General features: G+C 40.6%; 1 protein-coding gene across 1 annotated transcript in view; it reads left to right on the plus strand.

Moving 5' to 3' along the window:
• The window catches only part of ensab (endosulfine alpha b), a 20,896-nt gene extending 6,712 nt beyond the window's left edge, over positions 1–14,184 (plus strand). Inside the window, exons 2-3 of the mRNA XM_061881714.1 lie at positions 8,855–8,977; positions 12,184–14,184. Coding sequence (XP_061737698.1) covers positions 8,855–8,977; positions 12,184–12,354 — 294 coding nt within the window. The 3' untranslated portion in view covers positions 12,355–14,184. The remainder of the gene's footprint in view (positions 1–8,854; positions 8,978–12,183) is intronic.
• Positions 14,185–22,500: the final 8,316 nt, after the last annotated feature.

Consider the following 22,500-nt stretch of genomic DNA (forward strand, 5'->3'; position numbering starts at 1 on the left):
ATGTTTTGACCCAGCAGATGTCATTCACAACATTATTCCAGAGCGCAATCACATAGGAGACTAAATACATGACTAGTGTGCCGTGGGAAATTAGGCAACTTCACCTAATTGGTCCAAAAAATATTTTTTGCAAATCAATAATTATAATCGGCAAATAATGTGCCGTTCCTTAATGTCTATGCTGTGTAGAGCTCGGCAGGGTAACCACGTAATAGGCCATGTCAGTAGGTGGCAGTAGGTAGTTAATTGCTTTGTAAAAGTCGGAATGTGTCGGGTGAGAGAAGGATGGTTTGTTGCTATCCCAATGTGCAGGTAAAAGGGTATGTAACACCTAAACCAGAATCAGATTAAGAAGAGTTTTTATTGCCATTGTTTGAGAACGGGTTCACAAACTAGGATTTTTCATGCAACATAAAACACTTATAACACAGAATAGAATAACATGAGCCGTAACTAAGCTATCAGATCTTGTTATTGTTCATGTGCCTGATGGCAGAGGGGAAAAACCTGTTCAGGTGGCGGGAGGTGTGCCTGCCTGAGGGGAGAAAGGGAAAATAGATTGTGTCCAGGGTGAGAAGAGTGAATGAACAAATGAAATGTAAAATGAACTAAAGGAAAAGGAAAAGGCAATGAAGCAAAGAGATGGCTATGCAAAACGACAGTAAAACTGAACTGGCTACAAAGTAAACAGAAACTGAATACTGGACGAAAGCAAAAACTTGGAGCTGAGACGGCGTCCACAAAGTACATCCGTACATGACATGGCAAGCAGCAATGTCCACGCAAAGCAGGATAGCAACAACTTAAATAGCCTTGCTTGCTAACACAAAGCAGGTGCGGGGAAATAACGCTCCAAAGAAGACATAAAACTGCTACAGGAAAACACCAAAATTACAGCGCAAGACAAGAACTAAAGCTCTACACACAGGAAAACACCCAAAAAACTCAAAATAAGGCACCACGTTTTCTGCTGGTGGTGTCCCTCCGTGTTTTTTAAATTTGAAAAAAATTAGCTTTGCCTCGAAAAAGGTTGAAAAACACTGCCATAACTGATGCGAAACTTAACCACTCCATTAGCTTCACAATACAACTAACCCCATTGGTTGCCATAGCAATAGAACGGTGCATTTAAATAGTAAGACTGAATCGGTGTTGGAAGTGCATCAGTTTTAGAGCTGGGAATATCGTGGTAATTTAGGATAAACGATTTTGCGATACATGGTTTACGATAAATTATGATGGCGATGCTGATATCAATCAATCAATCAATGTTTACTTAAATAGCCCTAAATCACTAGTGTCTCAAAGGGCTGCACAAACCACTACGACATCCTCGGTAGGCCCACATAAGGGCAAGGATATAGGAGTGATGTAAAACAAACATTATAATCAATTAATTTGCTAATTTTTATTTATCCATCCATTTTCTACCGCTTGTCCTTTTCGGCGCCACGGGGGGGGCGCTGGAGTCTATCTCAGCTGCATTCGGGCGGAAAGCGGAGTAGACCATGGACAAGTCGCTACCTCATCGCAGGGCCAACACAGATAGACAGACTCTATTAGATTATATTTATATATATATTTATCCATCTTCTTCTGCTTATTCGGGGGCAGCAGCCTAAGCATGGAAGCCCAGACTTCCCTTTCCCCAGCCACTTCATCCAGCTCCTCCTGGGGGATCCCGAGGCGTTCCCAGGCCAGTCGGGGAGACGGTCTTCTCATCGTGTCCCGGGTCTTCTAGGCTGTTATAAATGTTCAAAATGCGAAAGTTCTTCAGAATTGTTTGAGGGGTAATCAAGAAGGGCGAACGAACTAGTGCAAGATTTTTATGAAAAATGACTAGAAAAGGAGTAAGTGCCCCAGTCCAAAGGAGCACAGTCGTAGAATGTACGAGTTTGCAGTGATCACTTCATTGAAGTTTTGTTTGATATACTTATAATGTTTAGTATTTACCATTTAAGTATTATCTTGATATTATTTGTGCTTTATCTTGTTTCAGAGTTCTGAAAACACGTTTGCTACAAATGTTTTGAAAGCACCAATTCGGCAAGTCTAAATAAAAGAGAGCAAATTTGAGCAAAATTAAAAGAGTCAAGGTTTTACCAAAGGCACAATCGTAAATGAAGCTTTCAGCACATACACAATGTTGACATCTTTAGTTGTATTTTGATTAAAAAAACACGGTATTCGTAAACAGTGCGTGCAGCAAAAATTAAATAAACATGGTTGTCGACAGAATGTTAAATCATGGAATACAACCTTACCCGAGCAAAAACGATGCATATTATCCGGGACAGTCTTGATACCTATTTCTTTGACCTAGCCACAATCAAATAAGTTGTAGACCTTCATGCATTTCCAAGTTTTCATCTGTTTTGTCCTGCAGAATGATATCTGGCGCACCAGATAGTTTGATATGTCTGGGAATGCGACCAACAAATAATCTTTGATATCACTCAACCAATCTTTTTCTGATAAGGTTTCTATAGTTTGATTTTTTTGCTCGTATCTGCTTTTAGTGATAAGATCTGAGCCCCTCGCGTACCTATATAGTTCACTCGTTTATTTATTTATTAGCCATGTTGGTTTCGTAGCCCACCACTTGGTTACTCAGTGATGTGGTTCCATAAGTTTGGATTAGGGAATGTTGTTTGTTATTGGGGAAAGACATTCATTTCTATTGTTTTCATGTTAGTAATTAATCCTTACAACCCGCAGCCAATCAGTCTGCAGTTATCAATCACGTATTTTTCCATAATTTTGATTTAAAACATCCTCCATAGTGCAGTTTTCAGCTTAACAAGGGCCTCTTTTACTTGTCCAAATAATTCCTCCCTGATATATAAATGTACTGTGTACTTTGCTACTCCTGCTGCATTTCTGCTAAGAAGAATGCTCCAGCATATTTTCATGCAAGAAACTGTTCACACCCTCCATCGTTTGTGTATGCTGGATACGTTTCCAAGACTGTGTTGTTGTCAAAGCACCTGATCCACACAAGGTGTGTCCTGCTCGCCTAGATCACTGCAGTCATTACCAGCAACCTGACTCGAACTCTGCATAGCATACTTGGTTGACCTGTGTGACAGCCACTAAACTACCTGCTCTATTCACAACAAAGCCTTTGTTGTCGTAAGAAACAGTAAAACAATGCTGTTTGACTACATTATGTCCAGCGGCTCCACCCTGACCATCACAAAACCAATCCAAATAGCTGGTCTTGCGACACTTGACTTCTTCCCGGAAGTGAAAACCAGTGAGGGTAAACCACACCAAGATGGCTGTTTTACAGGAAGCAGCGCACAAACTATCTGAGTACGCAAGAGGTCTAGGTCTTCCTGCAAAAGCAGGTAGGAGCAAAAAATCAAAGAAAGTAATGGAATAGATCCCTATATCAAAAAAAGAGTTATCTAGTGATATCAAGTTGGTCGCATTCCCAGACATGTTGACCTATCTGGTGCTTCAGACATCATTCAATACACGACAAACAGATGAAAACTTGGAAAAACATGAAGGTCTACAACTTCTTTGTGTGGAGCTGGGTCAAGGAAATTGGTATCAATACACTCCCAGATAAATATGCATCGTTTTTACTCGGGTGAGGTTGCACTTCATGTTTTAACTTTGCGTCCACTGCCATGTTTGTTGCCTTTTTGATGTTGCATGCAACGTTTACAAGTATATGTATTTTTCCTTGTCTTTATCAAAATACAACTATAGATGTCAACATTTTGTAAGTGCTGAAAGCTTCAGTTATGATTGTTGCCTTTGGTAAAGACTTAGCTCTCTGAGGTTTTGTTCAAATTTGCTTTCTTTTATTTAGACACGCCAAGTTGGTGCTTTACAAAACATTCATAGCAACAATGTGTTTTAAGAACTATAAATAATATCAAAATCAGACCTGGGCAAATTAAGGCCGCATGCGGCCTTTTAAGCTTTTCAATCTGGCCCTCCGGACAATCCCAAATACTTTTTTTCAATCAATCAATCAATGTTTATTTATATAGCCCCAAATCACAAATGTCTCAAAGGACTGCACAAGTCATTACGACTATGACATCCTTGGAAGAACCCACAAAAGGGCAAGGAAAACTCACACCCAGTGGGCAGGGAGAACTCACATCCAGTGGGACGCCAGTGACAATGCTGACTATGAGAAACCTTGGAGAGGACCTCAGATGTGGGCAACCCCTCCCCCCCCCTCTAGGGGACCGAAAGCAATGGATGTCGAGCGGGTCTAACATGATACTGTGAAAGTTCAATCCATAGTGGCTCCAACACAGCCGCGAGAGTTCAGTTCAAAGCGGATCCAAGACAGCAGCGAGAGTCCCGTCCACAGGAAACCATCCCAAGTGGAGGCGGATCAGCAGCGTAGAGATGTCCCCAACCGATACAGGCGAGCGGTCCATCCTGGGTCCCGACGAGCGGTCCATCCTGGGTCTCGACTCTGGACAGCCAGTACTTCATCCATGGTCATCGGACCGGACACCCTCCACAAGGGATGGGGGGACAAAGGAGAAAAAAGAAAAGAAGCGGCAGATCAACTGGTCTAAAAAGGAGGTCTATTTAAAGGTCTATTTTAGATCTTTAAGATGGAAAGTGTAGCTGCCATTATGATGTGCAGTGATGTTTTCTCATGACCGTAAGTCTTGAACTGTACAAAGTATTTCAATGGTTGGAATCTGTGCTTATGGTTGATATACCAGTTACTAAGGTATTCTAATTAGTTACTATGGTAATCTACGTCACAGCAGCTCAGACAAGGCACCAAGCAGTGTAGGCGGGAAGTGTTTCCACAGACCCGGAACAAGCTTTTAACAACTAAGTTCTAAATCTTAGTGATGTATCAGATATATCAGATTGTAGGTCGGTTTATTTTGTACCCTTCACGTTCGTATTTCACTTTTTGTTGCATTTTTGTTGCGTTTCTCTTGATTGCAAAATATGTCGATCGAAAGAGGGTGTGAGATTCATATTTAGTCAATATTCAGTGTTTTATCGTTCATAGAAAAATGTAAAATTCCATCACGATTTTTAAGGTGGTCTGTCCTGACGTTTTTAGCATTCAATCAGACATTATTGTGAAGTCCTTAAAATAGATATAACGGTCCCCAGACACATTTTTTTCTCTAAATGTTGCCCCGAGTCAAAATATTTGCCCAGGCCTGATCAAGATGATACTTGATTGGAAATAAAACAATTTTTTGAAGTATATCAAAGACACCTTTAACGAAGTGATCACTGCAAACACGGGCCTTCTTTGAGTCTGTTCCCTTGGACTGGAGTGCGTGCTTCTTTTCTCGTCATCCATCCATCCATCCATCCATTTTCTACCGCTTATTCCCTTTCGGGGTCGCGGGGGGCGCTGGCGCCTATCTCGTCATCGTTTCGTAAAATCCTCCTGTCTTTCGCCCTGCTTTATTAACCTGTCAAAGAATTCTGAAGACAGGTTTATCCTATTTGTGATTTGAACGGTTCGTACAGCCAAAAACTGCGCAATGGTAGGGCATTTTTCTTTGAAAAAGGCTAAATGGCGCATAGTACCCATTGAAAACAGAGGTAACTTGACCACCACCCATATTCAATGAGCCGGGTGTGACGTCATATGCAACCCAGCAATAGAGGCTAAGTTTTTTTTAGATATAGGGAACAGAGCATGACTCAGCCATAACCCTTAGAAACAAAGTTGTTTGCTGCTAAAGTGAGATTGGTCTTTGATTCCAAAAATGTCTAGTGTTGACAGGTACCAACATTTTGGTAATGGTACTGGTAACAAGGGATGGTAATTTATAAGATTTTTACTATTCCGATGCTTACCAGTTTGGGTCTTTATCGATTTCTTCATCAATTCTCATTTAGATAAATGTATAGCAAACAACCTGATTAGCATCGACTTTTGTTTAGTTTTTTTTACAATCATTAGTACACAGTAGGCATGTAACAGTATTGTAGATGTCGCAGTGTTCTGGTTCCAAGATCCTCACAATAATGCCGTGATGTATGACTGTATCAAACTAAATTTAAAAAAATAACCATTATTTTGCAGAAAATTAAGCATACCTGCTTTTTTAGAGAACATATGATACTTCTGACTAATCATGGTGTCTCCAGTTGTGGAGAACACCTCTTAGGACGGTGGCGTGGAGACTGCGGGTCAGACGCTGTCCTGCAATGTGATGCATGGGAAATAACTGGTTTTCAATTCCCATTCCCAATTAGTACCAACATGTCCATCCATCCATCCATCCATCCATCCAGCCATCTTCTACCACTTATTCCCTTTGGGGTCGCGGGGGGCGCTGGTGCCTATCTCAGCTACAATCGGGCGGAAGGCGGTGGTACACCCTGGACAAGTCGCTGGGCCAACACAGATAGACAGACAACATTCACACTCACATTCACACACTCGGGCCAATTTAGTGTTGCCAATCAACCTATCCCCAGGTGCATGTCTTTGGAAGTGGGAGGAAGCCGGAGTACCCGGAGGGAACCCACGCATTCACGGAGAGGACATGCAAACTCCACACAGAAAGATCCCGAGCCTGGGACTACTCAGGACCTTCGTATTGTGAGGCAGACGCACAAACCCCTCTCCCACCGTGAAGCCTGCACCAAAATGTATTACGTATAAACTGTATTAATATCGTGCAGTGAGATTTCGATACTGTTACAGCCCTAAAAAATATAATGCACAAAAATGTATTATATTTCTTAGGGCTGTAACAGTATCAAAATCTCACTACACGATATTAATACAGTGTTAATATTAAAGGCCTACTGAAATGAGATTTTCTTATTCAAACAGGGATAGCAGGTCCATTCTATGTGTCATACTTGATCATTTCACGATATTGCCATATTTTTGCTGAAAGGATTTAGTAGAGAACATCGACAATAAAGTTCGCAACTTTTGGTCGCTAATTAAAAAAAACCTTGCCTTTACCGGAAGTAGCAGACGATGTGCGCGTGACGTCACGGGTAGTAGGGCTCCTCACATTCGGACAGAGAAAGCGAGAATTTCCCCATTAATTTGAGCGAGGATGAAAGATTTGTGGATGAGGAAATTTAGAGTGAAGGACTAGAAAAAAAAAGTGATTGCAGTGGGAGCGATTCAGATGTTATTAGACACATTTACTAGGATAATTCTGGAAAATCCCTTATCTGCCTATTGTGTTGCTGGTGTTTCAGTGAGATTGATCATTGATTGATTGAGATTAAATAATACCTGAAAGTCGGAGGGGTGTGGCCACGGAGGTGTTGACGCCAGAGTCTCTGAGGGAAGTCACGGCAGCTGCAGAAAAACAAGCTCCGCTGATGTCTCTGGTAAGAGGCGACTTATTACCACAATTTTCTTACCGAAAACTGCCGGTTGACATGTAGTCGGGATCCATGTTCGCTTGACCGCTCTGATCCATAGTAAAGCTTCATCTTTGGGAATTTTAAACATGGAAACACTGCCTGTGTTTTTGTGGCTAAAGGCTAATAGCTTCCCACCTCCATCTTTCTACTTTGACTTCTCCATTATTAATTGAACAAATTGCAAAAGATTCAGCAACACAGATGTCCAGAATACTGTGTAATTATGCGATTAAAGCAGACTACTTACAGCTTGGATCGGGCTGGAAAATAATGTCCGCTACAACCGGTACCGTCAAACGCACGCGTCTTCATACCGCAACGTTTTCAACAGGACACTTCGCGGGAAATTTAAAATTGCAATTTGGTAAACTAAAAAGGCCGTATTGGCATGTGTTGCTCCACCGTTCATAAAAGCAATGGGACTCTGTCTGTGAATGGAGCTTGTAGTTACATATTATATAAATATGTACATAAAGTGTTGTAATTATATTCCAACCACGCGTTCTTCTTGGTCATCGCCACCGCCCCCCCATCAACCATTAACACTCGGCTTGATTATGTACGCATCACAGTGAAGCAGCAGTGGGGTGAGTGGAAGAAAACTACTCATTCAACCCTGGGGGAAAAAAGGAAAAATCTAACTTTTAACAACAACTGAACAACAAAGTATGAATGTTACTCCCCGAGCAAGTGCTCAAGTCATTGTTTCCTGGTGTACCTTTTAAGCGACGTACACATTGATCCAGACAAGCAGCAACAATGGTAGAAATCCCAGCGTGTAAGCTTCATCACAAAACTTGGTCAAATAGTATAATTTCTGCATAAATATATTTAGTGTGTTTATTATTGAAATTGCTGACTGTGTGATGTCTTTTGTATTCAGGGTGGTGTTTTTTGTCTGAGTAACAATCAAACCTCTGTGAATACACGTAGTTTTGACCAATAGAGGGCGACAAAGCTGAATGATAAGTCACATACAATGCTTGGTGTGTGAATGTGTAATTTCAACAAAAAAATTGCAGTGAGGCGCCTCCCTGTTTAGACTTTCACCTTTTATCTTTAGTTTTGAAGTCAAAATACCTCCATATTTGGCTGTATTAACCCGCGGAATTGCCGAACTGACATTTTTCCTTTTCTGTCTCCACCCTGTTTTCACTTGTATGTGCTCTGTGTGCTTGTTTACTCACTCAAAATGCGCCTCTGCTCATCTTAAAAGCATGTGCACTAAGAAAAAAAAGTGCTGGGATTTTTCAAAGGCTTTATAGTATCTGTTTAAATTAATTAGTACCGCTGTACTTTATTAGTACCGGTATACCATACAACCCTACTTGGTACTTTACATGTGTTCACCCTAAATGTTCTCCTGGCACATAACTGGTTGTTGCTGTTCTGCATAATCAGTTAAAAGTCTGAAAAGTTTCTCCTTTTGTGATGATACACCAGCTGCCGTTTGAAGCAAACATGTTTTCATGTGGATGTGGACTTGTTCACACAGGACTCCCAGGAGAAGAACGCCAACACAGTGAAAGCTGAAGAGGCCAAACTGAAGGCCAAGTACCCCGGCCTTGGCCAGAGGCCTGGCGGCTCAGACTTCCTCATGAAGCGACTACAGAAAGGGGTAAGCATTGCACAGAGTCGTTGGGGTAAGGATGACGTCATTTGCAACGACTACGCACTGAAAAGCAGAAGCGCCACAGAGATCACTTTGGGAAATTTTGAGCTCAGACTTGCTGAGGCCAGATGGTAAATACAAAATGAAACCGGCGCCTCAGCGTAATCTAAAATTCCCAGAATTAGGGGGAAAAACCTGATGACGACCACACAATTTTAGAGGGGTTTTAAAACTCAATAAACTGTGTTGTCTTTCAAGCTTCACACACACTGAAGGTTTGTTTAAAGGGGTTTTATTATGATGATTTTCTTCTACATTCAAATCATTAAAACCTTGTGGTCTACGTCCATCAATAAACCAATCAATCAAAGTTTATTTGTATAGTTTTTAATCGCAAGTGTCTCAAAAGGCTTCACAAACCACAACCACATCCCCTGATTTAAACCCACTTTGTTTGTCAACAGTGGGTTAAGAAACACTACATAACATGTAAGGGTGGTGCTTTAGTCAACATTTTGCATAGATTTTGTTTTACAGACCTATCTACAAGCCACTTTTTGGATCAGTCCCAAAACAACGCGTTTTGAGAGGCAGAATTGTCAAGATGCACATTAAACCCTTCATGCTGAGTGAACCGTCAATGTTTTGTATTTTTATATTTTGTCAGACCTTATGGACATTGTTGATCGCCACCAGCCATCTCATTTTTACTTAACTTTCACCACAACATCCCAGAAAATACAGCCAGACGCGAGCTCACCGTGCTTAGTTGTCGGCACAACATGACGCAGATCTCATACCAAATATGCACGTATACAATACAATGATTTTCTATTTTATATAATTATAGATCCAGTGCAATGCTTCTTCTTTGTAAACAATAGGCTCAAGGCTATCAGCTATGCTACATCGCTAACGTAATAGCGAATTACTTTAGCCAAACACACGAGGCACTGATCCAATTTGAAAGTAGTTTTAAGTTAAATCATTCCTTATATTGCCAGAGGATGGCAAAGCTGTTCTCTTAAATTAGAAGGCTAAAATAGCTACTCAACAGATAGTAGTCACCAAGCCATTAATAGTAGTGTTTTGGAAAATCTCTCATTTTACTAGCACATGTTTGTGAAGCAGGAAAGCCTTTTGAAACATTTATTTTCACGTCAAAATATGACTTTAGTGTTTTTGTAATGACACTATAAATGGCATCCAAAGAAAGTTTGCTGAAGGCCGCACTGAGTTGCAGGACGGGGAGACAATCAGGAGCACCGACAAAAGCTCCCTAGTTACCTCACTATCTAAAATTAAAATTGTTTTTAGTCATATTTATTTTTATATTGTTTTTTATATTGATTTTATATTATTTTTTGATTTTAATCAGTCATTGGTGGAGCATAATATTGTTTTTTTAATATTGTTTTTAACATGGCTGTGCAGCACTTTGGAAACATTCTTGTTGTTTAAATGTGCTATATAAATAAAGTGGATTTGATTGGATAGCTAGCTTAACTTGCTGCTGCCTCTGTTCGTTCTCCGAGCCACAAAGTTGACGGCTGGTAGTCATATTTGGATGAGAACAATCCACTGTAAGTTCCGAACCAGTTGTAGATCCAGAGTATTTATTAGTAGCCAGTGAGAAGGTATATTTTTTGACATGACGGATTTTAAACAGAGGTCACAACAACGGAAGTAAGTTACTAGAGGGAAAGTGGCTGTAAGATAGAGTTTCCAAATGGGAAACATTATCTGAGTTCTCTGCATGCATGTACCAACATTTTACATTACATTTTCAATGATAATAATATTAGTAAATGATGTAGTAGAATTTCAGTGATATATTACTTGAGACGTGCACATGTCAAAAAGACGGCCAAAAGAGGTTGGTAAATGAGAATAAATCCAAAGGTAAACAATTGTGTATCAATGCACCCAATTGCAGGAAACACAGTTTTTAGTTCATATTTTATTTTAGAGTTTGCGTGACAGCACTTTGGGCTGATAAATGTTGCTATTTTGGATTTTTTTTTTTCAGTTTTCCTCTTTTTTGCCTCAAAGGGTGCTCACGTCCCTCTGTACCTATAACAAATAATGTAAACCCAAATATTACATTCCAGACACCCACAAGTATGATAAAACACATTTGATAAAGAATAATTGTAGTTACCGTATTTTCCAGATTATAGAGTGCACCCCAGAAGAAAAAATATTTTGGGGCGGTATAGCTCGGTTGGTAGAGCGGCCGTGCCAGCAACTTGAGGGTTTCAGGTTCGATTCCCGCTTCTGCCATCCTAGTCACTGCCATTGTGTCCTTGGGCGAGACACTTTACCCACCTGCTCCCAGTGGCGCCAGCACTGGTTTAAATGTAAAAATTAGATATTGGGTTTCACTATGTAAAGCGCTTTGAGTCACTTTGAGAAAAGCGCTATATAAATATACCTCACTTCATATATGCTGCACCAGACTATAAGTCGCAGATATATGTTGTGAAATGAGTTTTTTACAAAAAAATGTTTGTAAATGTTTATTTACATACCTTAATTGTTTCCAACCTTGTCTGTAACACGGCATAAAAACAGCTGATCAAACAAAACGGAAGTCATCATCATGGATCCACTATCTGCAATCAGTTAAACAGACTCTATAACTCCACTGTGACATTTTGGTGAATTTACGAAACTGAAACAATACAAAAAGAATGCTATTGTAGGTTAATAACACTAACACAGGCATTAGATAATGCTAAAAATGCTAGCTTCATTATATTATGATAGCACCTACAAATATGGTTGAAAACACTCATACAGACATCACACGGGACGGTTTAGTAAGTAAAAATTGTTTGTTATATTTTAAAACTTTCAAACATTGCTTGGAGTGATGAATAAAGAATCCATACGAGCAAAAAGCTATGGACGGCTAAAAGACGGAACAGCGCTTGTACTTCCGGTTGAAAGTTCTGTCTGAACAGAAGGGCAATGCAACACTGCAGCACCTGCAGTGAGAGAATTAGCCAAAAGATGACACCATAGCACAAACAATAAAACACCTATTCAGTGTTTTTTTTTAAACTATTTGCATTATGGCCGTAAGCAAAAAAAAAAAATCCATAAATTAGCCGCACCGTTTTATAATCCCGCAGGGTTCAAAGCGTAGGGAACAAGTATTTAGAAAAAACGATTATATACATAGTCTGATGGTCTCTCTTGTTACACAGCCAAAGTATTTTGACTCCGGCGACTACAACATGGCGAAGGCCAAGATGAAGAACAAGCAGCTTCCTGTGGCGGGCCCCGACAAGAACCTGGTGACCGGCGACCACATTCCCACGCCGCAAGACCTGCCCCCGAGGAAGTCGTCCTTGGTGACCAGCAAGCTAGCTGGCTAGCCCTTGCCATCCCAGACGCACAGCCCCGCCCTCGGGGGGGGGGCGACCGCGGCGAACACCCCCCCACTCTCTTCCCCTCTCCCCCAGTCACCACCGCCCTTGGCCCTCTTTTCCAGCCCTCATCCCCAAGCACCACTGGCTTTCACACACGGAGGCGGACTTGTCTAAGTTCATGTGCTTGTGTGTGGCGTGGAAGGAGCGCTCCTCTTCTGTCCTCCTACTGAGCTGTGCCCTCTGCTCCACTGCCTCCCTCTTGTCTTGGTTTTCAAGATCCATCACAGTAGGTGTTGTCGTAAGGCGTCTTTGCTGGGGACTCCATGCACTTTCTATCCAATATCTGTTTTTTTTTTTGTTTTTGTTTTGCCTGAAGAAGGGATCCATCTTTCAGCTGTCCATGCTATTGGAGGCGCACGGCGCGAAGGGTTGACGTGTGTCGGGACCGGCCCGTAAACCCGAAATTTGTGAGGTGCGGCCGACTAACTGGAGATTTCCTTGGTGACGGAAGCTTGCTATCACTTCACGTTGCGTTGATTCCCGACTCCCATGCTGCATGATTGCAACCGGAGACTGCCGGTCGCTGTCTGGACAATCCACAGCCCGCTGAGTGTTTCCGCACTATTTCGATTCAGTGTTCTTTACGGGTTGGCCGCATGTTCGCTAACACAAGCATCCGTCGGAGTCCCACGTCACAACATTGTTGTATTATTAACTCTGCCAAACCACAGATACCAGGGTGTTTCTCGCTGAGAGCAGACTCCCTAATCACGTTTTAGGACAGTTTTAGTCGTCTTGGTAGATTTCTGACCCACAATGCATGTGTGCTGGGATGGCTAATTCAGTTTGACCCTGGCTTGCCTACGTTTGAGTCTCCTGAAGGACGAATTATGGCTCTTCTTGCTAAATGTTTTCATCGGGGGCGTCAAACGGGGAGTTTGATCTCAGGCGTGTCTGCAACCTGATAAGAGACGCTTGACTCAAAGTGGGAGGCCGCATGCCTGCAGGGTGTTCTCATTCCTCTCAGAAACCTGGTGGGACAAGCACAGGGTGCGCAGGGTTTGACTCCAATGTGGCGCGTGCACACTGGTTCGATCAGGTGCACGTAACACATATCAATTTTGGTGATTTCTCAGTTGTGTACCAGTAGAGTGAATGTGTGTGTATATGCTTTGTAAATAGAAATGGACAGGGTGGGATTTTTGTGTGTTCTGCTGCATTCTCACTGCTTCTGCTGTACCTCAGGAGTGCGTATCATATGAAAACATGTCTAAATGCTGATTATTCGGTCCCGATCCTTTTTCCTTTTCAAGTTTCCGCATCTTCTTGTTCTTTTTGACGCAGGCCAAAAATCAATACGATGTAGATGCGTAAATGACAGCAGTGCATTGTGCAGTAGTTAGCCCACGCGTCACGTTGATTGACAACAAAATATGTTATCATTGCGGGTTGATTAAGCTAGCGTGAAGCGTTTGAGCGAGAGGAAACAGGACCGACCTTGAACAACAAAGACAAGCACGTGCCAGAATGTAAGCAACAAACAAGTACTTCTTTATCTCCCGTCTTGTTCTTTTTCTTGTGTTCTCCTCTCGTATGGCAAAGCAGGATTCATTCTGATTTGAGATCTCCGTAGGGAACCCAGAGATTATTCTAGGACGTACTTAAACCGATGTTTACACGACATAATGGATGGCAGGAGAGCACAGAAATGAGAAGACTTGACAAAAAGAGTACTTGGAATGTTTCACTTCTTTGGGGAGTTATTTGAGAGGTTTTTTTGCCAATGTTTGAAATAAACTTTTACAAAAAAAGCGGCTTCTTTTTTTTTTTTTTTTCCTCATCGAATTATCGTATCGGCAAAAAAAGCGCCGGAAGTGTCGGGAGTTGAATTTTGAGGTCGCTAAGCCATATTTTGAGCACAGAAAAGCAGGGCTATTGTATTATCCTACCCATCTATCCAGCCATCTTCTTCCGCTTATCAGAAGTTGGGTCGTGGGCGCAGCAGCCTAAGCAGAAAAACCCAGACTTTCCTCTCCCCAGCTACTACGTCCAGCTCTTCCCAGGGGATCCCGAGGCGTTCCCAGGTCTCCTACCAGTGGGACTCACCCTAAACACCTCCTCAGGGAAGCATTCGGGGCCGAACAACCTCATCTGGCTCCTCTCGATGTGGAGAAGCAGCGGCTTTACTCTGAAATCAGTGATAGTTGTGGAAAAAAAGCGAACGTTGTTACGTCTTTTTGAAATTAAAGCACAGTGTATGCTTAAAATGAGCAAACTACGTAAATATCAAATAATATTTAAATGTGCCTGTTATTACAATATACAGGACTGTCTCAGAAAATTTGAATATTGTGTTAAAGTCCTTTATTTTCTGTAATGCAACTAAAAACATAAAAATGTCCTACATTCGGGATTCATTACACATCAACTGAAATATTGCAGGCCTTTTATTATCTTAATATTGCTGATTATGGCATACAGCTTAAGAAAACTCAGAAATCCTATCTCAAAAAATTTGAATATTTCCTCAGACTAAGTAAAAAAAAAAGATTTATAACAGCAAAACAAAATCAAACATTTGAAAATGTCAATTAATGCACTCAGTACTTGGTTAGGAATCCTTTTGCATGGATTACTGCATCAATGCGGCGTGGCATGTCGGTCTGTGGGGCCTTGCTGAATTGTTATGGATGCCCAGGATTTTTCATTAGCGGCCTTCAGCTCATTTGCATTATTGGTTCTGGTGTCTTTCAGCTTCTTCTTCACAATACCCCACAAATTCTCTATGGGGTTTAGGTCAGGAGAGTTGGCAGGCCAGTAATGCCATGGTCAGTACACCAGTTACTGCTGGTTTTGGCACTGTGGCACTGGAAATTTAAATCATCATTCTCATAGAGCTTTACAACAGATGGAAGCGTGCACACAGCTGCATTGATTCTGGACTTGATGAAGCACAGTGGACCAAAACCAGCAGTTGACATGGCTCCCCAAACCATTGCTGACTGAGGGAACTTCCTTTGTCTCGAGTTCAGGAGTGGCTTGACCATGGGAATTAGGCTATTGAAGCTGTGTCTGTTGAAAAGCTCTATTGAGATGATGATTTTGTTTTCCAGCATGATCTGGCACCTGTCCACAGTGCCAAAACCACCAGTAACTAGTGTACTGACCATGGCATTACTGTCCTCGATTGGCCTGCCAACTCCCCTGACCTGAACCTCCATAGAGAATTTGTGGGTTATTGTGAAGAAGAAGCTGAAAGACACCAGGCCCAATAATGCAAATGAGCTGAAGGCCACTATTGAAGCATCCTGGGCATCCATAACACCTCAGCAATGGCACAGGCCGATTGCCTCCATGCCACGCCGCATTGATGCAGTAATCCATGCAAAAGGATTCCCAACCAAGTACTGAGTGCATTAATTGACATTTTCAAATGTTTGATTTTGTTTTGCTGTTATAAATCTTTTTTTTTTACTTGGTCTGAGGAAATATTCAAATTTTTTGAGATAGGATTTTTGAGTTTTTTTAAGCTGTATGCCATAATCAGCAATATTAAAATAATAAACGGCTTGCAATAATTTAGTTGATGTGTAATGAATCCAGAATGTATGACATTGTCATGTTTTAGTTGCATTACAGAAAATAAAGGACTTTATCACAATATTCTAATTTTCTGAGACAGTTCTGTATACAGCATGAGTACAAAACCTTTAATGGGGGTGTTTGGATGTTTTTTTAAGGGCTTGATAGGTGGAATAGAGTGGCTCCGTTGTAAGCAGACTTTTGATTGCATATATATAATATTTTAATGCATTTTAAAATAAAACATCCGTTGTCATGTCTTTCATTATGATTGTGAACGATAGGCAAAATTCGAATAAAAAAGTGCAGTTCTCCTTTAGGTAACATTTTTGTTTGCAGAAATATTTTTGCTTTATTTAGAATAACAGTTATTTGCCTTAAAATCACAATACAAGGATAAACAGTTATAGAGAAATGAGAAATAAAAGTTGACATCCTTTTATCATGGATATTTGCATTATTATTATTATATATTATGAATATAATTATAAACACTGTGTAGTTTTTAGCCCTGCGATGAGGTGGCGACTTGTCTAGGGTGTACCCCGCCTTCCGCCCGATTGTAGCTGAGATAGGCACCAGCGACCCCAAAGGGAATAAGCGGTAGAAAATGGATGGATGGGTAGTGTAGTTTTTATCAGTTCTTCAGTTTAAGAGCATGAAGTAGACAAAAGCTGATTCTGTCTGCGTAAAGCCAAAATTGTTTTAAGGTAATGATTGCATATTGTTTTAATGTGTGACACTTTGAGACAAAAACATGTCTTTTTTTAGGTAGTTGTTTTAAAAAAAAATTAAATTTTGAAGCCAAAAATTGCTATTGGACTTTTCTTTCCTCAAAACCGTACAGCCCTGAAGGAAAACAAATTGTTTAAGCAGATACATGGTATTTGGAAAAAAGATTAAACTCAAGTCATTTGAGCGGATATACATGTATTGTTTGCTTAAGTAAGTAAGTTTTATTTAGAAAGCGCTTTTCACAGATAAAAGCACAAAGCGCTGTACAAAACACAGGTGAAGTAAAACAACAATTTTATTGAAAATACAGGAGCAACGTCATGAAAAGTATACAAAGTGGATTAAAATTGATAGTTAAAAGCTTTACTAACTTTTCAAATGTTTCTTAAACGTTTCAATCACGGATGAACTGGTGCAAGTTGTCTCAGAGTTTGGGAGCTACAGCCTGGAATGCCAGGTCTCCGCAGGTTTTAAAACATTTTTTTAGGATCTTTAGAAGACCCTGCAGCCTGAAGAGTACACTGCAAAAAGTCAGTGTTCAAAAATAAGAATAAAAAATACAAAAATTAGGGGTATTTTATTTGAACTAAACAAAATTTAACTGCCAAAAGAACAAAAAAAATGGCCTTGTCAAGACTTTCCAAAACAAGTAAAGTTAGCTAACTTCAATAAACCCCCAAATAACAACTTTACTACTATATGAGTACGTATTTTCTATGGTTTCATTGAAAATAAAACAGCAAAGTCCATTTGGCTGTCATCTGTTTTAAAGGCCTACTGAAATGAGATTTTCTTATTTATATGGTGATAGCAGGTCCATTCTATGTGTCATACTTGATCATTTCGCGATATTGCCATATTTTTGCTGAAAGGTTTTAGTAGAGAACATCCACGATAAAGTTTGCAACTTTTGGTTGCTAATAAAAAAGCCTTGCCTGTCCCGGAAGTAGCAGACGATGTGCGCGTGACTCACGGGTTGTGGAGCTCCTCACATCCTCACATTGTTTACAATCATGGCCACCAGCAGCAAGAGCGATTCGGACCAAGAAAGTGACGTATTCCCGGTTAATTTGAGCGAGGATGAAAGATTTGTGGATGAGGAAAGTGAGAGTGAAGGACTGTAAAGAAAAAAAAAGACGAGGCCAGTGGGAGCGATTCAGATGTTATTAGACACATTTACTAGGATATTTCTGGAAAATCCCTTATCTGCTTATTGTGTTACTAGTGTTTTAGTGAGATTATATAGTCGTACCTGAAAGTCGGAGGGGTGTGGTGACCGCCAGTGTCTCCGAGGGAAGCCACGTTTCTCGACGAGGCAAGGCAGCCGGGCCGAGATTTTTTTTCCCCCTCTCCTCCACGGTGTAAGCAGCCGACGGTCAGGGGCAGCCGGTGGGAGGAGGCAAGAGAGTCCACAGCTGCAGGAGGAACAACACAAGCTCTCCGCTCATGTCTACGGTAAGAGCCGTCTTATTACGACAATTTTCTCACCGAAACCTGCCGGTTAACATGTGGTAGGGAACCATGTTCGCTTGCCCGCTCTGTTCCATAGTAAAGCTTCACCGTCAGCTTTCGGGAATATAAACAAGGAAACACCGGCTGCGTTTGTGTTGCAAAAGGCGGCGCAATACACCGCTTCCCACCTACATCTTTCTTCTTTGACGTCTCCATTATTAATTGAAAAAATTGCAAAAGATTCAGCAACACGGATATCCAGAATACTGTGTAATTATGTGATTAAAGCAGACTACTTATAGCTGGGATCTGTGCTGGATCAAAATGTCCGCTACAATCCGTGACGTCACGCGCACGCGTCATCATTTCTGTCTGTCCTTCCGTCGTACATTTTTTTTCCTTTTACGGAAGTTTTTTTGGAGAGAATAAATTATGAAAAAAAACACTTAATTGAAAGGTTTCAAAAGAGGAGAAAACACAAAAAAATGAACATTTAATTTTGAAGCATAGTTTCTCTTCAATTTCAACTCTTTAAAATTCAACCGAAAAAAAGAAGAGAAAAACTAGCTACTTCGAATCTTTTTGAAAAAAAAATAAAATAAATAGAATTATGAAACATCATTAGTAATTTTTCCCGATTAAGATTAATTTTAGAATTTTGATGACATGTTTTAAATAGATTTACGGTATACGGGTATTAGTATACTTCAGCGATACTAATGAATCATATTCGCTACCATACCACCTTTGAAAAGTACCGGTCCGCCCCACCCTAAGACAGTGGTTCTCAACCTTTTTTGAATGATGTACCCCCTGTGAACATTTTTTTAATTCAAGTACCCCCTAATCAGAGTAAAGCATTTTTGGCTGAAAGAAAAAAATAAAGTAGTAAAATACAGCACTATGTCATCAGTTTCTGATTTATTAAATTGTATAACAGTGCAAAATATTGCTCATTTGTAGTGGTCTTTCTTGAACTATTTGGAAAAATATATATAAAAATAACTAAAACCTTGTTGAAAAATAAAAAAAGTGATTCAATTTTAAATAAAGATTTGTACTCATAGAAATAATCAACTTAAAGTGCCCTCTTTGGGAATTGTAATAGAGATCCATCTGGATTCAGGAACTTTATTCTAAACATTTCTTCACAAAAAAATAAATCTTTAACATCAATATTTATGGAACAGGTCCACAAATTTAGCTGTCAACACTGAATATTGCATTGTTGCATTTCCTTTCACAGTTTATGATTGATATTTTGTTGAAATATTATTAAATAAATATATTTATAAAGGATTTTTTAATTGTTACTAATTTTGGAATATTTTATAAAAATCTCACGTACCCCTTAGCATACCTTCAAGTACCCCCAGGGGTACGCGTACCCCCATTTGAGAACCACTGCCCTAAAATTTGTTGTTAAAATACAGCCAATAATGCAGTTTTTTCCTGGTCCCCTTTATTTAGAAAAGTATCAAAAAGTACAGAAAAGTAGCAAAATAATATTGGCACCGGGACAACACTAGTCACTAAAATATCATGCAAAAGTGCAGATTCCAACCATTGAAATACTTTGTATAGTTGAAGACTAGCGGTCATTAGAAAAGGACCAAACATCATAATGGGAGCTACACTTTCCATCTTAAAGACCTTAAAAAAATAATTTGGGAATGTTCGGAGGGCCTGATTGAAAAGCCTAAAGGGAAACAAAAGGGTTAAAATCAATACAAATCATTTCCCAGCGGCTTGTTTTTTTTTTTAAGTTTTTTTTCAAAATTTTACCAGTCCCGGAATATCCCTAAAAAAAGTTTGAAAGTGCCTTTTTTTCCGCTCTCTGCGGAGACACTGTTCATTTCCCTGTGACGTCACACAGTGCTGCCAATACAAACAAACTATGGCGAATAGCACAGCAAGATATAGCGACATTAGCTCGGATTCAGACTCGGATTTCAGCGGTTTAAGCGATTCAACAGGATACGCATGTATTGAAATGGATGGTTGGAGTATGAAAGTATTGAAGAAGAAATTGAGCGAATAGCTATTGACGCTATTCATAGCAATAGCATGGCCGAGTAGCTGCGTTAGCATCGCCGGTAAAATGTGCGGATCAAACGATCAGGACTTTCGCGTTTTGTGATAATGGAGCAACTTAAATCCGTCGATGGGTAAGTGTTTTTTTCGCATTAGATGTGGCTGGAAGGTAACGTAATATAGTTGCAAATGCATATGCAGGTTATCCATACATCTCTGTGCCATGTCTGCTCTAGCACTGCCGGTAAGTAGCATAATAGCATCGATTAGCTGGCTGTCACACCGCGACCAAATATGTCTGATTAGCACATAAGTCAACATCAACAAATCTCAACTTTGAGATTTCGTTGACTTTATCATTGCAAATGCATCTGCAGGTTATCCATACATCTCTGTGCCATGTCTGCTTCAGCACCGCCGGTAACTAGCATGTTAGCATCGATTAGCATAGCATGTTAGCATCGATTAGCTGGCAGTCACGCGGCAACCAAATATGTCTGATTAGCACATAAGTCAACATCAACAAAACTCACTTTTGTGATTTCGTTGACTTTATTGTTGCAAATGCATCTGCAGGTTATCCACACATCTATGTGCCATGTCTGCTTTAGCACCGCCGGTAAATAGCATGTTAGCATCGATTAGCTGGCAGTCACACCGCGACCAAATATGTCTGATTAGCACATAAGTCAACATCAACAAATCTCAACTTTGTGATTTCGTTGACTTTATCATTGCAAATGCATCTGCAAGTTATCCATACATCTCTGTGCCATGTCTGCTTCAGCACCGCCGGTAACTAGCATGTTAGCATCGATTAGCATAGCATGTTAGCATCGATTAGCTGGCAGTCACGCGGCAACCAAATATATCTGATTAGCACATAAGTCAACATCAACAAAACTCACTTTTGTGATCTCGTTGACTTTATTGTTGCAAATGCATCTACAAGTTAGCCATACATCTCTGTGCCATGTCTGCTTTAGCACCGCCGGTAAATAGCAAGTTAGCATCGATTAGCTGGCAGTCACACCGCGACCAAATATGTCTGATTAGCACATAAGTCAACATCAACAAATCTCAACTTTGTGATTTCGTTGACTTTATCATTGCAAATGCATCTGCAGGTTATCCACACATCTCTGTGCCATGTCTGCTTTAGCACCGCCGGTAACTAGCATGTTAGCATCGATTAGCATAGCATGTTAGCATCGATTAGCTGGCAGTCACGCGGCAACCAAATATATCTGATTAGCACATAAGTCAACATCAACAAAACTCACTTTTGTGATCTCGTTGACTTTATTGTTGCAAATGCATCTACAAGTTAGCCATACATCTCTGTGCCATGTCTGCTTTAGCACCGCCGGTAAGTAGCATGTTAGCATCGATTAGCTGGCAGTCACACCGCAACTAAATATGTCTGATTAGCACATAAGTCAACATCAACAAAACTCACTTTTGTGATTTCGTTGACTTTATCGTTGCAAATGCATCTACAGGTTATCCATACATCTCTGTGCCATGTCTGCTTTAGCGCCGCCGGTAAATAGCATGTTAGCATCGATTAGCATAGCATTTTAGCATCGATTAGCTGGCAGTCACACCGGGACCAAATATGTCTGATTAGCACATAAGTCAACATCAACAAAACTCACTTTTGTGATCTCGTTGACTTTATCGTTGCAAATGCATCTGCATGTTATCCATACATCTCTGTGCCATGTCTGCTTCAGCACCGCCGGTAAATAGCATGTTAGCATCGATTAGCTGGCAGTCACGCCGCAACTAAATATGTCTGATTAGCACAGAAGTCAACATCAACAAAACTCACTTTTGTGATTTCGTTGACTTTATTGTTGCAAATGCATCTACAGGTTATCCATACATCTCTGTGCCATGTCTGTCGTAGCATCGCCGGTAAAATGTGCAGACACTCCGGCACATTCAATGGGGGTCTGGCGGCAGATTTCTTGCCACTTTCGCATCTTCGGTGCAACTTGAATCCCTCCCTGTTAGTGTTGTTACACCCTCCGACAACACACCGACGAGGCAGGATGTCTCCAAGGTTCCAAAAAATTGTCGAAAAAACGGAAAATAACAGAGCTGAGACCCGGTGTTTGAAATGTGTTGAAAATGAAAATGGCAGCTGTGTTACCTCGGTGACGTCACGTTCTGACGTCATCGCCACTAGATACGGTAAACAGAAAGGCGTTTAATTCGCCAAAATTCACCCATTTAGAGTTCGGAAATCGGTTGAAAAAAAATATGGTCTTTTTTCTGCACCATCAAGGTATATATTGACGCTTACAATGGTATGGTGATAATGTTCCCCTTTCGGGCCTTAAT

Source organism: Nerophis ophidion, linkage group LG21 (genome assembly GCF_033978795.1).
Source record: "Nerophis ophidion isolate RoL-2023_Sa linkage group LG21, RoL_Noph_v1.0, whole genome shotgun sequence".
NCBI classification, from domain to species: domain Eukaryota; kingdom Metazoa; phylum Chordata; class Actinopteri; order Syngnathiformes; family Syngnathidae; genus Nerophis; species Nerophis ophidion.